The sequence below is a fragment of the Trichosurus vulpecula genome, chromosome 7 (assembly GCF_011100635.1).
Source record: "Trichosurus vulpecula isolate mTriVul1 chromosome 7, mTriVul1.pri, whole genome shotgun sequence".
Lineage (NCBI taxonomy): Eukaryota > Metazoa > Chordata > Mammalia > Diprotodontia > Phalangeridae > Trichosurus > Trichosurus vulpecula.
This window is the reverse complement of record NC_050579.1, coordinates 160753241-160775984: the sequence shown is the minus strand read 5'-3', so window position 1 is coordinate 160775984 and position 22744 is coordinate 160753241. Positions and strand designations below refer to the sequence as shown.

Below are 22744 nucleotides of genomic sequence, written 5' to 3'. Positions count from 1 at the left end.
AGCCTCACCTGAGCCTAAAAGAGCCCCAGTTCAACCCACCCCGCCCCCACCTTAATTCTGAATTAGCATTCTGCTTTAAAAAAAAGGGGGGGCGCGTTTTTAAAAATGAATATTGAGAACAGAAAGGGGGAGGGGCACAGGAAGTAATATGCAAACACCCTAGGATATGAGATGGCCCCCAAATATGTTTTCTAAATAGTTAATGCCAGTAACCAATTCTGTTTTTACTCTTGCTCGTGTCAAGGGTCAAAATCCAACTTTAGTCTATAATGAATGGGCTCTGCCCATTCCTCTAATACATCTCTCCCTCCAAAAAAATCCGATAATAATAATATAACAACTCTCTCTGCTTTCCCACTCCTGCCAAGCAATATCCCCGCACCCCCTACTGCCTAAAGGTCCCCTGCAGACTCAGCCCGCTATAAACCTAACAGTCTAAAGTCCCTGCCCAGCCTATTTGCTCCCCGAGGTCCCAGCAGGCTGCCTACGAGGCGCACCCACCCGTCCCCAGCCCAGGCCGGGGTCCGACCTAGAGGTCGTGGAAAGCCGGGAGGATTTCAAGCTTCCTAGTATCCCCGAGTGCCCCCTCGCTCCCGGCATGACCCGGACAGCGGCTAGCGCGGCGGCAGCCAATGGCGTGCGAGGATCATTGTCCCAGGACCAATCGGGCGCGCGACGCTGAGGAGTGCGAGGAGGAGGATCCAAGATGGCGGCGTCCATGTAACGCCGGCAAGCGGCGGCCCTTGACCTTTTTCCTCCCCGCCGCTCTTTGTGCTCTAAGGTCTCTGCTGGGTGATTGGGCCCGGCGGCTGAGCCCGGAGGGAGCAGCATCATGCTGGGCCTCAGCCTCCGAGAAGTGAGTGTCACCAGCCCTGCTGGGGGAGGGACCACGCCCAGGCGGTCCCTGGCGTGGCGTGGGGGCAACCACCGTCCGCGCACCCCGGGCCCGATGGGCCCTGTGCATCCGCGGGAGGTGGGCTGCGATGTCGCCGTCCCGTTCTCGGGCCCAGCTTCGTCCCGTAGTCTGTGGCGTCAGGCCTGTGCGGGGCAAAACTCTTTAGGGTCAGGGTCGGGACGCCTTTTACTGTAGGGGGTATGGGTTGGGGGGCGGGGGGGAGGGTCTTATGTGGCCTTCCAAAGCACCCACGTTCCTGATTCCTCGCTTTGAAGGAGAAAGGGCCTTACAAATAATCACTTTGCTAAATAGAACCTCTTGTTTCCGTTTGTCGCCTGGACCCTCTACCACGTTGCCTCGATCAGCACTGGCCACTGTTTGGTCTTGGACAAGTCATTAACCTCTCTGGGACTCGTCTTCATTTGTAAAATGATCACCGTCCTCAGCCGTGTCCTCTTCTTCCAGTTCAGCATGTGATCCTTTAAGTCAGTCATCTAGAATTAAACCACGTGTCAACCAACTAGCACTTACTAATTGCCTGCTATGTGTCCTACAGCTTGCTTCAGGTTTCAGCTAAAATCCCACTTTATGCAAAGAGACAGGCAGAAGATGGGGTGCCTTTGACTTGTTTTAGTCATCTGAAAAATTGGAATAATAAATTTATTACATAGAGTGGATAATATTTATTATATATTTGTTATTTGGTATATGTTACATATGGTATATGTGGTAATATAGACTAGAAAATATAATCTATCTATTCCAGGCAGCTAAGTGGTGCAGTGGTTAGAGTCCTGGGCCTGGAGTCAGGAAGACTCATCTTTCTGAGTTCAAATCTGGCCTCTAAGACACCTTACTGTGTGACCCTGGGCAAGTCACTTAACCCTATTTGCCTCAGTTTCCTCATCTGTAAAATGAGCTGGAGAAGAAAATAGCAAGCCACTCCAGTATTTCTGCCAAGAAATGGGGTCAGGAAGAGTCAGACACAACTGAACAACAACAAATATATTACTGTAATATACGTAAATTACTGTATATAATTTAGTAACATACTTGACTAATATTTTACTATGTTTGCTAAGTATATATTTAGATATATATACTTAATTGTGCACCAAGAGAAGATAAATTCCTTCATGGAAAGAATGGATTCATTTTCTAGGTGTCTAGAAATTAAAAAAGAATAAGTTTTTTTCCATGGAGTTTATCTTCTCTTGGTATGCAATTAAGCATATATAACAGATATATGGATAGCAATTACAGTACAGTATAGATAAATGCATACATGTGTGTGTGTATATATGTGTAGGTGTGTGTGTATATACACACACACATATACCTACACTAAGTATAGGGGGTCATCTTATTTTTATATTGTACCCCAAAGTACTTAGCACAGTGCCTGGCACATGAGCACTTAATAAATCCTTGTTGATTGATTGATGACATACCTTTCAGGATTGCTATGAGGCTCAAGTATGGCAAAGTACTTTGCAGACTTTCAAGCAGTTTGGAAAATTCCGAACCCCCCTCGATGCCAGCACCTTCCCTCTGAGATTATCTACAATTCAGGGAGAAGGACATGGCCTTTTTATGGAATCTAGCTTCATAAGTAGAGAAAAAGAAAGAAACTGAAAATCAGAACACTTGGGGAAAACAACACTGAAGACACACTGCCAGGCAGCCCTGGGCCTTCAAGAAGAGAGATATAAAAGGGGAGGTAGGATTTTTATTAAGGGGATTTGTTCTGTGAAGTTTGGATTCCTTCGAAAGGCCTCACTTGAGGACCCAGAGGTTCCCCACCCCTGTTGGATGCTAGAAGTTCAAGCTGATGCTGGGTAGTCAGTCAGTGTTGTATAGGGCTGATTGCAGTTCTGAGGTCCCTTCCAACTCTGAAACTGTGTGATCCTTCCATCATTCGAATATAATAGGATAGCACATTATTATTATACTGTTCTGTGTTTTCCAAGTATATTCAGTTCCACAAACATGAGTGGGGCTCTGTCTTATCGACATGTATCTTCCTAAGGACCTCCTAGCACAAGACTCTTTGAATGAAGTCATGTTGCTGCCAGATACTGGCATTGTTAATTATACAGCTTTCGGATTTGTTTACCTGATTTGGACTAGAGTGTAAGCTCCTTGAAGGAAAAGCCTGTTTTCTTGTTACCTTTTACTCCTAATACAACATAAGTACCTGTACTCTGTATGTACACTGTATGTTAATCAAATTGAATCTATTGCAGGTTTCTGCTGCACTGAAACAAGGCCAAGTCAGTCCAGTGGAGCTTTGTCAAAAATGTCTCTCCCTCATCAGGAAAACCAGATTTCTTAATGCTTACATTACCGTAGCAGAAGAGAAAGCCTTAAAGCAGGCTGAAGATTCAGAAAAGAGGTATGAGAAAGGTAAATTGCTTTAAAGTGTTTTTATTGCTGTTTTCCTGGAACAGTTTAATTAGATTAGCATTTGGGAAGTGATGCTTTTAATATAACATATGTTCTCATTTGACCAAATTGACATGAAGAATAATAAACTGATGATAGTAAATATATGATTTGGAATATTCAACTGTTACAACTCATTTGAAATTAAATTAAGTGTTTTTATGCCAAAGACTGTGGTTAGTCTATGTAGAAGACATTTATTAAGCACTTTCCAGGTGCCACTCACTGTGCTAGGCACTGGGGGTATGAAGGCAGAAACAAAACAATTTTTGCCATTGAGATTAGAGAGGTGAGAGCTGTACCCAACACCTGGAATAAGTGGGAAAAGGTGGGGGGGGGGCAGGGCCTCCCCCCCAGCAGGAGGCAAGTGGTTTACCTGGATTGAGGCTCAAGGGGATCCAAACATTTAGTCAGAGGAGAGGAAGAGTGACAGCCTTCCAGACACAAGGGGACACTTGTGGGAAGATCTGAGGCACCAAGCCTCAGAGAATTCATAACTCTCTGAACTAAGGCTATGGAAGGAGGTGGGAGACAGATCATAGGGGTGAATGTACTTTTTTATTTTGAACTGTCTCTTCCTTATCATTTTCCTGGCCTCTGACACAGGGGAGGCCCTTGGAATCTTAGATGGAGTTCCCATTGCGGTAAAAGACAACTTTAGCACCGCTGGCATTGAAACAACATGTGCGTCCAATATGCTAAAAGGTAAACTACATCTTATCACAGGATTCAAGTTCTTAACATATTGAACCTAGTCCTTGAGGTACCTTGAGAACTTTATGAAGCACTGATTCTTTTTAATTCCTGGGGTACTTTCAAGTTCAAAATAAAATTACCCTCAGAATTAGTTCATCTTCTAGAACATAATATTTTTCTCTAGTATCTAGGCTAGTATTTTTTTTTTATGTTTACTCTTTCAAAATGAGAATTGTTTTATCTTTCATAGGCCTAATGAAATAAGTGTTCTTAGTGACTTTGAGGCTGAGTTTGTCTTTCTGATCACCACAGGTACTCACAGGGACATTTCATGCATGCAGTGATTTCTCTTGGCCTCGTGCCTCATCTGTAAAGTGGGAATAAATGCAGAGTGGGTTTTCTTGGTACAGTAGATAGAGAGCTGGCCTTAGAATCAGGAAGACTTGGATTCAAGTCCTACCTTTGGCTGTGTGATCGTGGGAAACTCACTTAAACTCTTAGTGCCTCAGGAGAGGCAACATAGTACAGTGGGGAACATGTAGGCTTTGTAGTTAGAAGACCTGGGCTCAGATTCCACCTTTGCCTTTTTCTGTCTGTGACACCTGGGGCAAGTGGCTTCACTTCCCCGGGCCTCAGTTTCCTCATCTGTAAAGTGAGAAGGTTATACTACATGGCATCTGAAGCTTCTCCCAGCTCTAGATTTATGATCCTTTGATCCTTACTTTCCTCTGAAGGACGTTGCAGTGAATCGTTAGCATCTGATGACTTGTTGGTATTTATTTACCGAGTTATCTCCTTACCTAAGATAAAGGGCCTCCATGCACTTGGTGCAGCCAGGTTTACAAGAATGAGACAGATCCGCCAGGGTCTGTGATTGGGGGAAATAAAACTACAAGGAAGATTGGGAGATGTTGAAATAAAAACGACGCGCTAGGTAACTGAGTGAGAGGCCTGGGAGGGAGGATCTCAGGTTTGTCTCTTGTCTTGTCCGTAACTGTACCTATTTAACTGTCGGTCATTTTTCAGTTCAGTTCAACAACTGTTAAGTGCCTACCATGAGCAAGGCAGTCTGCTAGGTGCTGCGGAGTGTCATCAGTTTACATAGTATTAGAACACTGAGCCAGTGGGCCCAGATTTCAGTCCCAGCTTCGCCACCTTGTAATGGTGGATCTTGGGAAAGTGATCCTCTTCTGTAAAATGAAGGAGTTGAATTAGATGACTTTTGAGGTTTCTTCCAGCTCTAAATCAATGATCCTGTGTACATAGATGTGAATAAACAAAGTAATTTCAAAGAGGGAGAAAGCACCAGTATCTGGGAGCATCAGGAAAGGCCTCCTAGAGTAAGTGTACTTTGAAGGAAGCTAGGAAATCTGAGGGTCAGAGTTGAGGAAGCACCTTCCAGACGTGGAAATGTAACCTCCATGAACAAAGATAAAGATATGGGGGAGGGAATGTCATATATGGGAAGCAGGTCAGTTTGACCTGGAAGAATAAAAGGGAAGGTAAAAGGGAATAATGTGAGGGTAGAGACTCCTGAAAAGTCAAATTCTCGGGTTTTAAATTCCAAGTTGAGTATTTTGTATTTTATTCTAGAAGCCATAGGGAGCCACTGAAGATGTTTTGAGTAAGGGAAATGACATGGTCATATCTTTGTTTAGAAATACCCATTTTGGGGCAGCTAGGTGGCACAGTGAGTACAGCACCAGCCCTGGAGTCAGGAAGACCTGAGGTCAAATCCAGCCTCAGACACTTGACACACTTGCTAGCTGTGTGACCTTGGGCAAGGCACTTAACCCCAATTGCCCTGCCTTACCCCCTCAAAAAAAAAAAAGAAAAATACCTATTTAGCAGTTGTGATTGGAGAGGGGAGGAACTGTCACTATGACCATTGAAGATCCCCTGCTCCGGAAGGGAATGATCACTGGAGTACCCTCATTTGATGGGGGGGAAATTACTTAGAATCATTTAAAATGTAACTATAGAATGATGCTTTATGAATTAAAAAAAAACTTATTTACTTTTAACCTTGTTTAAAAAAAATTGAGTTCCAAATTCTCTCCCCCCCTTTCACCTTTTCCCTTACCCCTTGAGAAGACAAGCAATATAATGTCATTTATAATATAAAATCACGCAAAGCTTATTTCCATTGTAGCCATGTTGCAAAAAAAAGGCAAGAAAAACAAAATTAAAATATTATACAACAATTTATACTCAGAGTTCATCAGTTCTCTCCCTGGAGGTAAATAGCATTCTTCATCAGGAGTCCTTTGCAATTGTCTTGGATCATTGTATCAACCAGAGTAGCCAAGTCTTTCATAGTTGATCATTGTTACAGTCTTGCTGTTACTGTGCACATTGATTTGGTTCTTCTCACTTCACTCTGCATCAATTCATATAGGTCTTCTGAGGTTTTTCTGAAATCTCCCTCATCATTTTCTTACAGCACAATAGTATTCCATCACAATTATATACCACAGCTCTTGTTCAGCCATTCCCCAATTGATGGGCATCCCCTCCATTTCCAATTCTTTGCTACCACAAAAAGAGCTGCTATAAATATTTTTTGTACATGTAATTCCTTTTACCTTTTCTTAATCTCTTTGAGATATAGACCTAGGAGTGATATTGCTGGGTCAAAGGGTATGCAGAGTTTTATAGCCCTTTGGGCATAGTTCCAAATTGTTCTCCCAAAGGGTTAGACCAGTTTACAAACCTACCAACAGTGCATTAGTATCCCCATTTTTCTACATCCCCGCCAGTATTTATTATTTTCCTTTTCTGTGGTGTTAGCCAATCTGATAGGTATGATGTGGTATCTCAGAGTTGTTTTAATTTGCATTTTTCTAATCAGTAATAACTTCGAGCATTTTTTCATATGACTGTAGATAGCTTTGATTTTGACAATTGGGTGATGCCTCATATTTTTATAAATTTCACTCAGTTCCCTATATATTTGAGAAATGAGGCCTTTGACAGAGAAATTTTCTGTAAAAAAAATTTTTTTCCTCAGTTTGCTGCTTTCCTTCTAATTTTGGCTGCATTGGTTTTGTTTATATAAAACCTTTTTAATTTTATGCAACCAAAATTGTCCATTTTACTTCCTGCGATCCTTTCTGTATCATATTTGGTCATAAACTCTTCTCATATCCATAGATCTGACAGGTAAAATTTTCCATGCTCCCCTGATTTGCTCAGGTCTAAATTTTTTCTAAAAAATTTGCTTTCTGTCTAAATCACCCACCCCTTTTGACCTTACATTGTTTTATTGTGTGAGATGTTGATCTCTACTGCTGTACATTTTAAAAGAATCCTGAAAATCGTAAAGTATCACTCAAAAATAAAAAAAAAAGTTTTTTGCATGCAACTAGAAAATAAGATACACAGGCAATGGGGAGTAGAAATTTACCTTGCCCTACAAGAGGGGAAGGGAAAAGGGGATGGGAAGGGACTGGGGTGATAGAAGGGAGGGCTGACTGGGGAACAGGGCAACCAGAATATACGCCATCTTGGAGTGGGGGGGGGAGGGTAGAAATGGGGAGAAAATTTGTAATTCAAACTCTTGTGAGAACCAATGCTGAAAACTAAATATGGTAAATAAATAAATTAAATTAAATTAAAAAAAAACTTTATGCAATTAATACATACGTAAGAGACCTTTAGGAAGGTATACAGGTATACAGCAGGATAGCATGAGGGAAACTATATGGCAGGGATGGGGAACCTCCTATAGGGTCAACAAGGTTCTGACCAAGCTTGAAGTTAATAAATGTAAAGAATTTGTGTATTTCAAGTGTATTAATTAATGGAAGTGAAAAACCTTCTTTTTTTGCTATTCTGTTGTGTATCAAAAACAGCTCTGACATTTCATTTTTCAGGTTACATACCTCCTTATAATGCTACAGTAGTTCAGAAGTTATTGGATCAGGGGGCTGTTCTTCTAGGAAAAACAAATTTAGATGAGTTTGCTATGGGGTGAGTAACATTAAATGGCCCTTGTTTACTTTATCTTGTTTCATCTTTAATCCAACTAAGTGAATAGAGCCCTACTTTAGGTAGCTGAATGACCTCTTGAGATGCTTTTCATGCCTGTGGTTTTTGTCTCACATGTGAAATATGGCAGATGAAGTTATTGTCTGCACCTTTGGTCCAGCAGGACCAGCAACTCATCATTATATGATTAATTCTATATAAAAGTAGCAAAGCAAAATGGACTTCATGTCAGAAGGCCTGGATTAAGATTGTGCCTCTGACAGCTGCCAAGTGTGTGACTTACAGCAAGTTTCTTTTCTGAGCCCGAATTTCCTCTCCTCCAAAAAGCTAGGGGACTAGGGAGATTGAGTGGGGTAATAGCTTAAAAAAAATGTTGCTTTGAGAGGCAGGAACATTAAGTATTCTGAGTTAGCCCTTTTTAATGACTTGAGGAGGAAAACTCTCTTTACACTGTCTCCAGCAGACTTTTCCTATCTTACAGGAGTTTGCTCAATAATAGGTTGCTAGAGGTGTCATAAGAGCAGGTTCTCTTTTCTTAAAATTTTAGTCTATCGGGGGTCAACTTAAGGGCTCTTTTCTTGTCACCCATGTTCAGAAAAGGTGATTTACTGTCCTTTGAAACAGTCCTCTTTAGTTTATAAGTAATTTCTCCTTTAGTTGTCGGGGATGATTGTGGGAATAGGGTATAGGCCTATTTGCCTCTTTCTTTACATCAGAACAGGGTTCCACCTTTTCCATTCAAACTCCACTAGATTTCCAGTAGCTAGATGAGTGGGCAGGAACAACTCAGGAGATGAAGAAAATTCTCTGTGAATCCACAGATATGTGTGCTTTAATCTTGCTTAACTATTTTGCCTTAGATCCGGAAGCACAGATGGGATATTTGGGCCAGTTAGAAACCCCTGGAGTTATTCAAAGCAACACAGAGAAAAGAGAAAGCAGAACCACCACCGAGCGGATGAAGATTCAAATTGGTTAATAACCGGGGGCAGCTCTGGGGGCAGTGCCGCTGCTGTATCTGCATTCACATGCTTTGCGTAAGATTTGTCCTTTCATTATTTTACATTAAGACCCAGCCAGGAGCAACTTTTTCCTTGATATGGATATAGCCAGAAGTCATATACAAAATCTAAAAGCAATAGTTCATACAAAAGCACCACGAAAAGTAAAGACATGATATTTTCTTCTAGGAACCTATTGTATTATATTAATACCTGTATACAGATAGGTTTTTCAGGTTTTAATCTTTTTGTCTGAAATCCTGATGATATAATAAAACAAACATAAAAATGACACTTACTGGGTAAACTTAATTTGATACATTATCTATGTGGATTTAATAACAATTAAATTTCCTGTATTGTATCTTGCTTTGTTCTTTAAAAAAAATGTAATGGATGAAAGAGGGGGGAGGAGAGAAAAGTAGAGAGAGCTCTAGCGAGCACGTATGAGCATTTATTAAGCACTTAACTTTGTGCTGGGCATTGTGCTGACACAAATACAAACAAAAAATAAAGATAGTCCCTGCCCTAAAAGAGCAACATACTAGAGGCAGCTAGGCTGCTCAGTGGATGGAGCACTGGATCTAGAGTCAGAAAGACCTGAGTTCAAATGTAGTCTCAGACATTTACTAACTGTGTGACCCTGGGCAGATCACTTAACCTCTGTTTGCCTTAGTTTCCTCACCTGGAAAATGGCAGTAGTAATAACACCCAGCTCCCAGAGTTGTTGTGAGGGTCAAATGGATAATAATGTAAAACACTTAGCATAGTGCCTGGCGCTTAGTAGGTGCTATATAAATGCTTATTCTCTTCCCTTTCTCCTCCAAAAGGGAGCTGAAAGGTGGGGGGAAGCCTGGGGGGAAGGGCAAGCTACAAAGTGGTCTTGAGAGTCATCGGCTGAGCTGCCCTTTGGAGGGAGCATAATTGGCTTGGGTACTTTCTCAAATGGAGGTTCCAGGAAGGAAACTAACCAATTGGAGGAGGATGCCATAGGGCTGGAGGTATGGCCAGTGTGAAAAGGCTGCTATGGTGGAGGTGGAGAGAGAAATAATCATGGGCCGAGCCACCAAGTCTGAAAGAAAAGAGCCATAGAGAGAGCTGAGAAAGGCAGTGTGGTGCATTAGAAAGACCACCGAAGGCCACTGGATGATGGCTTGGCTCCTTCCTCTGCCATTTTCCGTCTGGGTGGTCTTGAAAAACTTACTTATCCTCTCTTGGCCTTCAGTTTCCTCTTCTGTAAAACAGAGGGCTTGGCCCAGAAGACCTCTCAGGTCCATGGTTCAGCACCAAATCCTGTGATCCTAATGAAGTAACAGAATAAAATAATTAGCCTAAACAGAAGCTGATAACATATTTTGTGGTGGGCATGAACACGGGCTTGATTGTAAACATAGTTTCTGATGACTTTTTAATGGAATCTATTTACTACTAGTAAACATTCTGGAATCTGCATACTCTGAATTTGTATTTAAATTCTGATAAAGCTGTGCTGATAATGGTGGTTTTTCCTTTGGTCCTATGAAATTTATAGTTGATATAGTAAATTATTTGTAGTATTTAAATCGTATTTATGTATATTAAGTTTTAATATCTTAAAATTGAACTAATACTTTTGGGACACTGTGCATATGTATATTTGTGTATGTATTTTAATTGTACCACATCTCTGTCAGGACTTGCAAATAAATTCTTTAAAATCATTTTAGATATATTTCAGTGATTTCACAGACCTGCAACTAAAAAAACATTTGTAAAGTTTTTGTGAGGTTTTCAGGAACTGGTATGCTCATCATTGGGCATTCATTGCATGCTTTACTTTGCTACTTATTTGCTTTTTATGTTTTAAGGGATGTTCTTCAAGTTCTTTCCGCTTCAAGAAAAGTGACCAACTTTCCTTGTTTGGGCTCACCCCTCACCTTGTTTAGTTAAGCTTGTTGTTGCTGGTCATCTCACCTTAATAAATTCAGTGTATATTTTTAGCAGTCTGCTAAAGTTGATGAGTTATTTTTTTCTGATGATATTGAAACAATTGAATTACCTTTTTTTTTTTAAAGACATTATATTCCGTTTTTTTTTTTCAGTAGGCTTTTCGTGGGTGAGTGGTTATTTTCATTCAATTCCTCCAGAATTTTATTAATCAAATTAAAACCATGCTCTTATTTATTTGTTGGAATTTTATGGTTCATCTTACAAGTAAGCACAACAGAAATGGATATTTTTTTTTCCCTTATGCTACTTTTATCCTCTTCTAGAAGATCTCATCCTTTTTTTTGGATCCCTAGAGAAAAATCCTAGCTCCCTGACATAATTCCTCTTGAAATATATTTTTATCATGTTGCATAGCTGTCAGTGATTCCCATGAGGGAGAGATAGTCTAGAAAATATCTTGAAATGTGAAAGGAATATTTTTATTTTGTATCTTCAATTGATTCAGCAAGGATGAAAAATAATTTTTTTTCTTTAGCGAACAAATAAATGCCTTTGTTACTGTTAGTAGCTTTGAGCATGTCTCATCAACATTACCTTGTAAATTCAGATCTGTCAGATCAGAATCAGTGGATAAAAGCAAGGACCCAGAAAACTTCAGATTGAATGTCCAAAATTTCACAATAAAATGTTAGCTGCTTTTAAAAATGTTTTGTTATTGTAATCTTTTTCTTTTAAAGGTCTCTCTGAATTTTCTTTAAATATAGGTATATTTTAGGTATACTTAAAGCTACAAAATCTCACTGAGCACTGCTTAAATCTCAGGGCTTTGGGATCAGACACTGGAGGTTCAACAAGAAACCCAGCTGCTCTGTGTGGGCTTGTTGGTTTAAAGCCGACCTATGGATTAGTTTCCCGACATGGTCTCATTCCACTGGTGAATTCGATGGATGTTCCAGGAATCTTAACCAGATGTGTGGATGATGCAGCAATTGTGTTGGGTATTTATAAATATGTATACATACATACACACGTACACACATATATGTATATAACTTCATGTAGTCCAAAACCAAATACATTCTACATCGCAATGCATTTTTTTCTCTGTTACTTATTAGCATTATATCCTTTTTTCAGGTGTACTGGCTGGGCATGATCCAAAAGATTCTACCACAATACAAGACCCTGTTGGACCATTTATACTTCCCATTTTGAGAGATGTCAGCAAGTTATGTATAGGAATACCAAAGGTAACTTTTCCAGCTCATTATTATAGGGAAGTACCATCAAAGCAGAATGTTTATTGGTTTTTTGTAAGAATTATGCCATAACACCAATTCCCAGGCTTTTCTAGTTAAAGATTTCTTTTTAAATAAAAATATTCTGAGGACTCTCACATGATAGTGGCTGTATTATTGGTCTTCATTTTTTGAGAAAATACCTGTTTCACAAAGAAACCATGAATTTGGCAGTGCTTTTAAATAAATTTGTATTTTATTAAATGATAGTAGCATTTACATATATTTGAAAAATAGCAAGACACATGTTTGAGACAGTTATTCATTCTGTAGAAGGTATGTTAGCTTTTTGACTATTACTGAATCATTGCTACATATTTGGTTGGAGCTAAATAAAAATTAAAATGGTAGTGTTTGCTGTGATTATGGATTTTCAGACCCTTTGCAACTGTTCTGCCGCCCTCCAGGGGTCCTCGGCCCACAGGTTGGGAACCACTGTGCTATAGCATTAGAATTATTCATATATGAAAATTATTGTAGGTATGCATACTGTTCAGTATGCCTATATAAACCAAGTGAAATTTAAAGCCTTAACTTTTTTAGGCTGAATGTATCAGAAATATGATCCTAGCCCTGCTCACAATGAACTTAAATTTTAATGGGGAAGACAACAAGTACATAAATAAATATGCACACACACACACACACACACACACACACACACACACACACTATGAATATGAAAGTAATGTATCCAACTATAAAGTAGTTAAGTACAAGGGAGTTTGGAAGGGAGAGCACTAGCATTTGAGAGAATCAGGAAAGATTCCCTGAGCTGCATCTTAGAAGGGATGGGGCAGAGATGAGGAGAAAGTGCACTTCAGGGATGGGAAATGTCCACTGCAAATTCCCGGAGATGGAAGGTAGAGTATCGTGGCAGAAAATCGGAAGTGAGTTTGGCTGCATTGTGCGGGAGGGTGATGACTATCCAGTGAGGCCGGAAAGATAGGTAGGGTCCAGGTTGAATAAGCCTGTAAAAGCTCAAAGTTGGGTATATTTTATCCTGGAGGCGATAGGAAGCCAGTGAAGTTGGTTGAGTAGGAGGTGTCACATGGTAAGATTTGCTTTTGAGGAAAATCATTTTGCCAGCATTGTGTAGGATGGACTGGAATGAGGAGAGATTTATGACAGGGTTATTAATTAGGAGTCTGCTATCAATTAAGAGGTGATAGGGGCCTGAACTGAGGGTAGTAGCTCTGTAAGTGGAGGAGTCAAATGGGAAAGATGTTGCAAAGATAGAAATGAAAAGATGTAGCTGCTGATTGGGAGACGGAGGTGTCCTAATACTACAAACCTAGAAGACTGAAAGGAAGCTGGTACCTTCAACAGAAACAGAAGTTTGGAAGAGGGAAGGTTTCGTGGGGAAAAAATAATGAGTTCAGTTTGGAACACGTTGAGTTTAAGATGTCTTAGGGATGGCTGTCCAGTTTGAAATATCCAATAAACAGTTGGTGATACTGTGGTCTGAAGCTCAAGGGGATGGATATGGAAATCATCTACACAGAGATGTTAGAGACACCCACAGGAGAATGAGTGTAGAGGGAAAAGAGAAGGACCGTCATTCTACTCTTTATTTTTTTGTTATGTCCCTGGTGGTCTTATCAGGACAGGAAACTCCTTAGTATATAATGCCCCTCTGTCACTGAAGATCAGCAAATCTCTTGTAATACATAATCTTACAGAGTCACATGGAGAGCTTCAGTGACAAAGCACAGACAACAGGTGGTACTAACCACTCTACCACACTCTTCTCATCGATACCCTTCTACCGATACTCAGATATTGAATGAATAAGAATGTCTTGTTCAAATGAGGGCTTCCATATCATAGTAATTTTCCTTTCACATGTATTTAGCTAAAAGTGTCTTTGACACCACACCTAAAAGTGTTTTTGATTTATCATCAAAAAAGTATAATCTAATTATTAGACCACTAAAATGACAATTAGGGGCTCTTAGCTCTGAGTTCTAAATAATCGATTTTTGGGCTTCACTATATAACTATATCATTGCATTTCTTTGGGCCTTCATTTCCTAATCTGGAAACTGGAGATAATGATATTGGTATATACCATCCAAAAGTGTTGTGAAATAAATTAGTAGTAAGACTACAATGAAATCCCTTGGGGAAAAAAAAAAGAGGTCATTGTAGTATGAGCATTCTCGAAATTCCTATAAAAATGTATTGTTTATACTCCTTAGCAAACAATCACCTATCATTTTGTCCATTTGTGTTGCATGTGTTTATCTTCTCATTTATTATCAAAGGTCATGGGAAACGAACTCACATATGTTTGTACCAGCAGTCAGCCTGATGTGGACTTTCTTTTTTCTATAAGGAATATAATGCACCAGGATTGTCAAGTGAAATGCAAGCCCTCTGGTCTAAAGCTGCTGACCTTTTTGCGTCTGAGGGGGCCAAAGTAGTGGAAGTGTCCCTACCCCATACCAGTTACTCAATTGTTTGCTATCATGTTTTATGCACAGCAGAAGTAGCATCAAACATGGCAAGATTTGATGGGCTAGAATATGGTAAGGCCACTTTTCTTTGGATTCCAAAATTGTCTTGTTCAAATAGTTAAAGATTTACTTATTCATTAGTAGCAAAAATACTTCCGATTGTATGAATGTAATTATTTTTTAAAATAGTTTTATGGATATCTTTTGTTTTCATATCACCTACATTCCCAAATGTTTCCTTCTTTCCCCTTCTCTTATAGTAACGAAGGGGAAGGGAAGTTCAACAAAACCAACCATTTTATTGTAAAAGTCTAACACTGTATACAGTGTTCCTCACCCTCCTTCTGAAAAGAAGCTGGAGGAGGTAGCTTCTCAGATCTTTTATTTGGGGCCAAGCTTGGTCATTATAATTTCACAATATTCGGTTTTGGTTGTTTTATTACTGTTATTCTTTCTTTTTACATTATTTTAGTCATTATGTATGTTGTTTTCCTGGTTCTTCGAACTTCATTTTACATCAGTTTATATAAGTCTTCTCATGCTTTTCTGTGTTCTTGGTATTTGTCCTTTCTTCCAGCACAGTAATATTCCTTTAGATCTATGAACCGCAAGTTATTTATCCCCAATTGATAGATGTCTGCTTTGTCTCCATTTTTGGGTGTGTGTGTGTGTGTGTACACATATAAAATTGTAAGTGTTAATGGTAGAGTGACAATAAATTAGTGAATCTTTATACTGTCACTTCAATGAAAACCTACTTCTTGGTTGGCTTATTCTTCTTGGACCTACTGGAGGCCAGTTATTTTCTCATAGGGCAGTCAAAGATGAAAAATCACTGAGAATATAGTCTTCAGTAACTGCCAAAGATATGAATCTTGGCCTAGGGTTTAACCAAAATTTGTCTTCTCTTATATGACACAAATCAGTCAGTAAGCATTACTAACCACCCATTATGTAGCAGGCACTTGCTAAGTGCTAGGGATACAAAAAGTGACAGAAGACCGTCCTTGCTCTCGCAGACCTTACAAGTCAAAGAAAACAGTGTTTTCCAAGAAAACTGAGATTAGGTTTTGTAGGTTGTTTTCTTCTGCTGATGATTTACTGCAATATAGGGGAAATTCCTTTATATTATATAAGGAGTTAAGACATATTTTGTATGATTGATTCGTAGGCCACCGGTGTAACGTGAATGTGTCTACTGAGGCCATGTATGCTGCAACGAGACGAGAAGGATTCAATGATGTGGTGAGAGGAAGAATTCTCTCGGGAAATTTTTTCTTATTAAAAGAGTAAGACAGCTAACTACTTTGGGAAGAAACTTTTTATGCTTCTGTTATTGATTAAAGTTCAAGAGTGAAATAACGCCGTATATTTTTATGACTTTTTATGCAAGTTAAGATGTTTTATCAGATCTAAAAATGCAAAGTCTTAGTTAATTTTAAGAATAGAAAGTTGCAATTGTGTGCTTTTTCTTTTTTTAAATTCGAAAAAGCCTGCTTATATCTCTTCTCAACTATGCAAAAATCCCAAATATGCACATAACTGGAGTCCAAAAGCTTCTTCATCTTCAATGTTCTGAGGCCTTAGCGCTCCATCAGCTTTAGTCCTGATAAACCTTTGTAACAGAAGGTGATAAACCCTTATAAGCAGTAGATGCTCCTTGGAGAAATTGTCATAGGAATATACTTTTTTCCTGCTTTACTTTGAGAAAAGCTGCTTTATCATTCCTTCTAGGAAGTAACTCTCAATATACTGCCTACTTAGTTTGTCTTCAGTACAAGTTCATTCTTAGCCTTCTGATTAGAGTACATCCACCTTCAAGTTGATAAGACAGCTACTTTGGCCCGCTAAGTCTTGTATCTTGATACGTATAGTCTGTTCAGTTTTTAAAAAAATATTTTGATAACTGTTTCATCATAATTCATTTCCTTTGTAATCTTATGTATATTATTTTATGCATTTAAAACCATTATTCTCAGAAGTAGGCTTCACCTTTAGAAGGCTTTACCAAACTTCCGAAGGATCCATGTTATGAAAGAAGTTAAGAACCCCTGCCTGTTCACATAGTGACATAACATAGGCTGATTCTTAATGGTGCTGCCCCCCCCATGTCTTTTCATATGATGAGGAATGTTTTTTCTCAACATGCTCAGTTGACCTTTTTCCATATCAAAATAAAGGCCACATTTTCAACATTAATTAAATTGTTGGACATAATTGTCTCAAAGAAAAAAAATACATTGATTTTGAGCAGTTTTCTAAGCACTATACATGGGGTGAGAACTGGACCTGTGATTTCAATAGTTTTAAGTAATACTGGGTGAGGACTAGGTTCCATCCGACAGATCATCATCTTCTCTGCGACTCTTAGTCTTGCAGTCTTAGAGAGTGGCCTAGAGCCCTGCCAAGACTCTTGCCAGAGTCACAAACCCAGTGCATGTCACAGGCAGGACTTGAACCCCAGTTTTCCTAGCTTCACGAGCGGCCCGCTGTGCACTAAGTCACGTTGCTTCTAATAGAAGATCTTATTAGACTGATCACAGTGTTCTCCTTTTGCAGGGTTGTTTTTTCAATGCTTTTACTTTATGTCTTAGAGTACATATTGACCTAGTACATTGGTCACCCTGAATTTTTTTCTCATAAAAGTTCCATGCAGTTGCGTGGAAGAAAGTTGGGGGTGAAGGACTGTTCCACAAGCACCAAGCGCTGCTGGCAAGGTGAAGCAAGCAGGGCCTGACATAGAGGTTAATCCCAACTTCGGGCTAATTGTTTTTTTCCTTAAAAGTCAACTTACAAGTCAGCATAGACAGCTTTGCATTTTGCTTTGTGCAGGATCTCAATCTCTGCTTAGTTACTTCCCTGTTTCTCATCTTTTTATACAAAACTGGAAGAAATTTAATCAAAGAACTGCATGTCCTTAAGAAAACAGATTTTTAAATGATTTTAGCGTGTTTATCCACTTTGCATGCATCATCCCTGTTACAACTGAAAACTGACACCTGGAAATGTTTTTTTATGTAGACTGTGGGATTGAATAGCAATAATACTTACACTTGCATAGTGCTTCACACTTTACAGGATATTTTCACATGCAGTATATTAATTGATCTCATCCTCACACAACCCTGTGAGGTATGTAGAAAGAGATAATGATACTTAGTTTCTAGATGAGAAACCACAGGCCCCAAAAGTTAAGTGGCATACTCAAGGTCTCAATACCAGTAGAACCTGTGGCTCCTGACTTCCAGCCCAGTGTTCCTTTCATGATGCTATACTGGTTTAATATACTTTTGCTTTTCTTGTGCCGCCATTCATTTCCAAATACCACAAATGTAGAGTACAATGATAATTCTTTTCTTTGGGGGTTTATTTTTTGTTACAGTGAAATTCAATAGAGGACATTGAACGTTGATTTACATAGATTCAGTCCACCATTGTAACTTTTACTGAAGAAAAGTATCTGACAGACCAGGCCTTCTCAATCTTCGCACAAACAAAAAAAATCTGGAAGATTAGGGTGTCCAAAAGATCAGATTCATTATCACTCTACATCTTTAACATGATACTGCTAACAAACTGGCAAGTTGGACATCTCTCTGTTGTTGATTTGAATAGTTTCACAGTGATCATATTTGTATTTTATTGTCCTTTTGTTTTCTATACTAACTTTGCTGATATTTTTATCAAGATATTTTTAGCAAACTGTTATATTAAAATTTTTCCCTTGCGCTGCTAGAACTGGGCTTCTGACTTTGTCACTCAATCACCAAACTACATACATTATTGTGTGCTTGGAAAGAAAAATTGTATTATATTCTGTAGCCACTGGTTGCTCAGTAAATTGAGTTCCTAATACTAAATGTGATACTTAGAATTGCATGATAATCCATTTTTTAAGAAATCCAGTTCTTAAAAAGTTATTTAATCGATCAGTTAAAAATCTATGTACCATGTCTAGATTTATGACTTCTTTGAGATTTTCTTTTCAAATATAAACAATTCAGTGAATCTTAAAGCTGAACACTGAGTTAAATGATCTCTAAATTTCCTTCTAGGTATAAAAGTTTACATCTGAACAAATGTATGTGTACATATTTGTGTGTGTACATATACATAAAATTAAATGTAAGAAATCTGAGATAAGAGAATTCAAAGATGAGCATGACAGGGAAAAATACTGTTTTCCCTGTTCTCGAGGAGACAATCTCTAACCTTCTAACAAGTAGTCCAGCATTTGCTTGGAAGTGTATTCTCTGTCCATCTGTCTCTTTCTCTCTTTCTCTCTTCCTTGCCTCTGTGTGTGTCTCATTTCTTCTTGTTGCCTTTTCTTCTAGTCCCTCATGTTAATTTCCTACTAGTTGCATTTACCTACTCCCAGGATATAGTTACTGTAAGATGCCAATATTGCATAGCGCCCTGGGCTTTGGTGCAATGAACTCTGTCATCTCTTATGATCATGGAATGTATATATCATACATCATGTGTTGATTATCCGTTTTAAAAACAAATTAAATACAATAAAATATGCTTACGTGTATAATGAACAGAATTTAGTCATTCTCTGACGACTAGGATTTGTGGCACCCTGGTTATTATTGTGAGCATGAGATGATCATCATATTATAAAGGAGAGGCAGCTGGACTTGGAGCTGAGATCACTGAGTTCTAGACCTAGCTCTGCCTCTCATATTTAGGATCTCTTCTAGTGCTGAAATTTTCAGGTTCTGAGTCTGCATGCTGGTTACTAGTGAGTCCTGGTGCGTAAACTGACTCTTGATAATTGGAATGCCCACGGAAAGTTTTTCTGTCTGTCAGTAGATCCATCTATCATCTCATTAAAGCCAAGATTTGTTTTCCCCAATATGAAATTGAAACCTATATGCATAGGAATGAAATGTCTCTAAAATGTCAACTGTTTTCCCACAGGAACTATGATGAGTACTTTGTGAAGGCACAGAAAGTGAGACGACTCATTGCTAATGACTTTGCAAAGGTCTTTAATTCTGGTGTGGATATCTTACTTACTCCCACCACCCTTAGTGATGCAGTGCCATACTTGGAGTTCATCAAAGAAGACAACAGAACCCGCAGTGCCCAGGATGATATTTTTACCCAGAGTGTAAACATGGCAGGTGAGGCTGGTGGGTGGGGAACGGTGCTCAGATCTCTTAAGAAGTTATCTTTGGATGCTCAGCCTAGTCCTCACCTTAGGTGTGAGGCATACTGTTACCTTAGGAAAAGTAGATTTTATCATTGACAGTGCTCCAGTAAATAACTAACTTGGTAACTGAGTCAGGATCTAATCTAGCTGAAATACTTCAACTTTATTTTTTTCCCAGATGGAAATTAGATTTTTAATAAAGTTCTTGGGAAAGCTAACCTTTCAAATCATCCTCAGCTCAACTCAGCAAGTATTTGTTAAGTAGCTATGTGCCAGGAATTATGCTCAGAGCTCAGAGTACAAGACAAAAAAGAAATAATCCCTGCCCTCAAGAGGCTTATATTCTGTTTGGCAGAAGCAACTTTGAGTCATGGTTCTAAAATTGGAAGGGACTTCAGTGTGGTTCAGCTGTCTCCTTTTATAGGTGAGAAAACCAAGGTCCACCCAGGACAATAAAGTGGCTTGTTCATTGTCACCCAGGTAGTAAAGTGTCAGAAGCAAAATATGAACCCAGGCCTTCTGCATCCAGAGGCAGCGCTCTTGACTCTGTAGCACACCACCTCCTGCTATGTACATAAAAGTTAAATACTGTGTGTATGTACATGTATGTATGTATGTTTGTGTATACATGTATGTGTAAATACTATATGTGTATAATATGCATGTATTAATATGTATATTGACTTTGTGTGTATAAATATATATCCTTACATAGATATATGTTAATTTCTTTTATTATTATTATTATTTTTTGCAGGGGGGGAAGGCAGGGCAGTTGGGGTTAAGTGACTTGCCCAAGGTCACACAGCTAATAAATGTGTCACGTGTCTGAGGCCAGATCCGAGCTCAGGTCCTCCTGACTCCAGGGCCGGTGCTCTACTTACTGCACCACCTAGCTGCCCCAATATATGTTAATTTCTGAGAGGAGGAGAGGGCTAAGCTTTAATATTAAGGGGAGCTGTTAACAACAGAATACATATTCCAGAGGCCACAATGGAAGAGTTGAGTACTTATTTTGTTATTTTTTTTTAATCTTTATTTCAATCAGAGTCCAAAACAAGAGGCTAAAAGATGATTTACAAACCAAAGAAACTCAAGAAAATTTTTTGATGAAGTTAGGGACATAGAATAGCTTAAAAAAATTAAACAGAACAACCTCTTGTTTCTTCCTGCTCAGGTTTGCCAGCTGTAAATGTACCCATGGCCCTCTCCTGTCAAGGTTTGCCAATTGGGCTGCAGCTGATCGGACATGCATTTAGTGACCAACAACTTCTCACTGTTGCCAAGTGGTTTGAGGAACAGGTACAGTTTCCTGTCATTCAGCTTCAAGAATTAATGGACAGTTGTCAAACTTTCTCTCAACATGAGAAGTTGGCTTCAGTTTCATTAAAACGGTAATGATGAAGACTTGTACAAATTCAAAATGACTTTGGAGGTATTTATACTCAAAATAATTAAGCATGGAGACTTTTAAGAAGCCACGTGATCTTACGTGATTGTAATTGGATTTATTTTCAACATAATAATTCTGGTTATTATGGCCTTACAAATTGTAAATAAAAACTTTTCAACTAGTTAACATATTGAGTACACTCTATATTCTGAGCACTCTGCAGTGAAGAGAGATAGGGAATAAAAGGAGGCAGTCGACATGGGTTTGAGTAAGTTGTTCTGCTCCTGGGAGACAGAGAGCAAACCAGAATACAAGCACAGAAAAAATGAGGCCCCTGGAGCAGGCACAGTTATTGTCTAGGGTGTCCAGTCTTTCCTCTGCTTGTTGTTCCCAAGACCTAGAGCATCCTTACTACCATGCTTGTCTGTAGCTGTGAGAGAATGCACCTTATGTGGGTGAAGCATGGTAAACATAAAGCATCACACTGATTCTATCCCTTAAGTTGCATAGAACACATCTTGTCCATGTTGACTCCTCATATGCTGCAGTAGTGTCTCATCTAAGAGATTAAATTTTGCCAGTTTTGCAACAAGAGGAAAACATCAGAGAACCAGTTTGATGGAACCAACCTCCCTGTGATCTGTTTGTATTTTTATCATTTGAAATAAAGGGTAATCACTTTTCAAAGAACATCAATTCTGTTGATGCTATATTCCTGCTTAATCAGTGCTAGCATTTTGAATCTAGAATTAAAAAAGAGAAACATTCTCTATTCTCACATAATAACACCTACCTGCCTACCATGAAATGATGCCTAATTTGTTTTCCTTTGTCTTCCATCACTAACCCCAAACCTGGTCGATCATATGCTGCCAAGTCACTGTCTGGGAATTTAAGTGGCAAATAGTTTCTGTGTCTGAGTTAATTAAATCTTGAAATTGTTAGCAGTAGAGCTGCTGGAGCAGGACAGCCCTAAAATGAGAAGGTACTGCAAGTGTAAGATGAGTTTTTTGATAAGACACAACAAAACAAAAAAGCAAATCAAAACTGAGGGAAGAACTGACAAGGCAGGCTTCACCAAAGTGAAAAAATGTGTGATGAGATCACAGAACTTGGCAGCCTGACATAAGCATCCTGCCAAGATTAAGTGGGAAAACTGGTGTTCCATGCTGGTCCACTCTTGATGTCATCCAGAATCACTTGAAACTCAAGGGTGGGAGTGGTCAGAACAGACCGAAAGTTCACTTTGCATGGCAGAGGGATCTAAAGTCCTGGGTTACAAGGGTTATTTAGAAAAAAAAGAAGGAAGGCAGAAGGTAGAAATGTTTATTATTCCATTCTTCCTTTAAGGTAATGAAGCAAACACTTAGAGTTGAAAATCAACTTTGATTTTAAACTTTTCCATTAATTGTTTTCTCTCGGCGTTGTGGCGTTGCAGAGTATAGATCTGCAGCCAGGGCAGGATCAATAATACCCT

The 22744-nt window shown here is 39.1% G+C and overlaps 2 protein-coding genes across 5 annotated transcripts in view; one reads left to right on the top strand and one right to left on the bottom strand.

Moving 5' to 3' along the window:
- RTN4IP1 (reticulon 4 interacting protein 1) overlaps positions 1-597 on the bottom strand; it is a 62760-nt gene extending 62163 nt beyond the window's left edge. The window contains exons 1-2 of one of the 3 annotated variants that reach the window (XM_036765930.1): positions 502-575; positions 1-14 (exon numbers count right to left, since the gene is read on the bottom strand). The gene's annotated coding sequence lies outside the window, so the exon portion shown is untranslated. The other 2 variants (XM_036765931.1, XM_036765928.1) reach the window with 2 other exon arrangements.
- An 83-nt stretch (positions 598-680) lies between these two features.
- On the top strand, positions 681-21963 carry QRSL1 (glutaminyl-tRNA amidotransferase subunit QRSL1). Of its 2 annotated transcripts, none has more exons than XM_036768824.1 (11): positions 681-856; positions 3142-3290; positions 3947-4045; positions 7912-8008; positions 8887-9063; positions 11779-11954; positions 12094-12206; positions 14593-14785; positions 15885-16002; positions 19640-19845; positions 21052-21951. In XM_036768824.1, exons 3-11 carry the CDS (start codon positions 4036-4038, stop codon positions 21270-21272), a joined length of 1311 nt encoding a protein of 436 aa, XP_036624719.1. In that variant the 5' UTR covers positions 681-856; positions 3142-3290; positions 3947-4035; the 3' UTR covers positions 21273-21951. The 2 variants fall into 2 exon arrangements, with proteins under 2 accessions (XP_036624719.1, XP_036624718.1); XM_036768823.1 differs by having other exon boundaries at positions 683-856; positions 3142-3301; positions 21052-21963.
- The last annotated feature ends 781 nt before the right edge of the window (positions 21964-22744 follow it).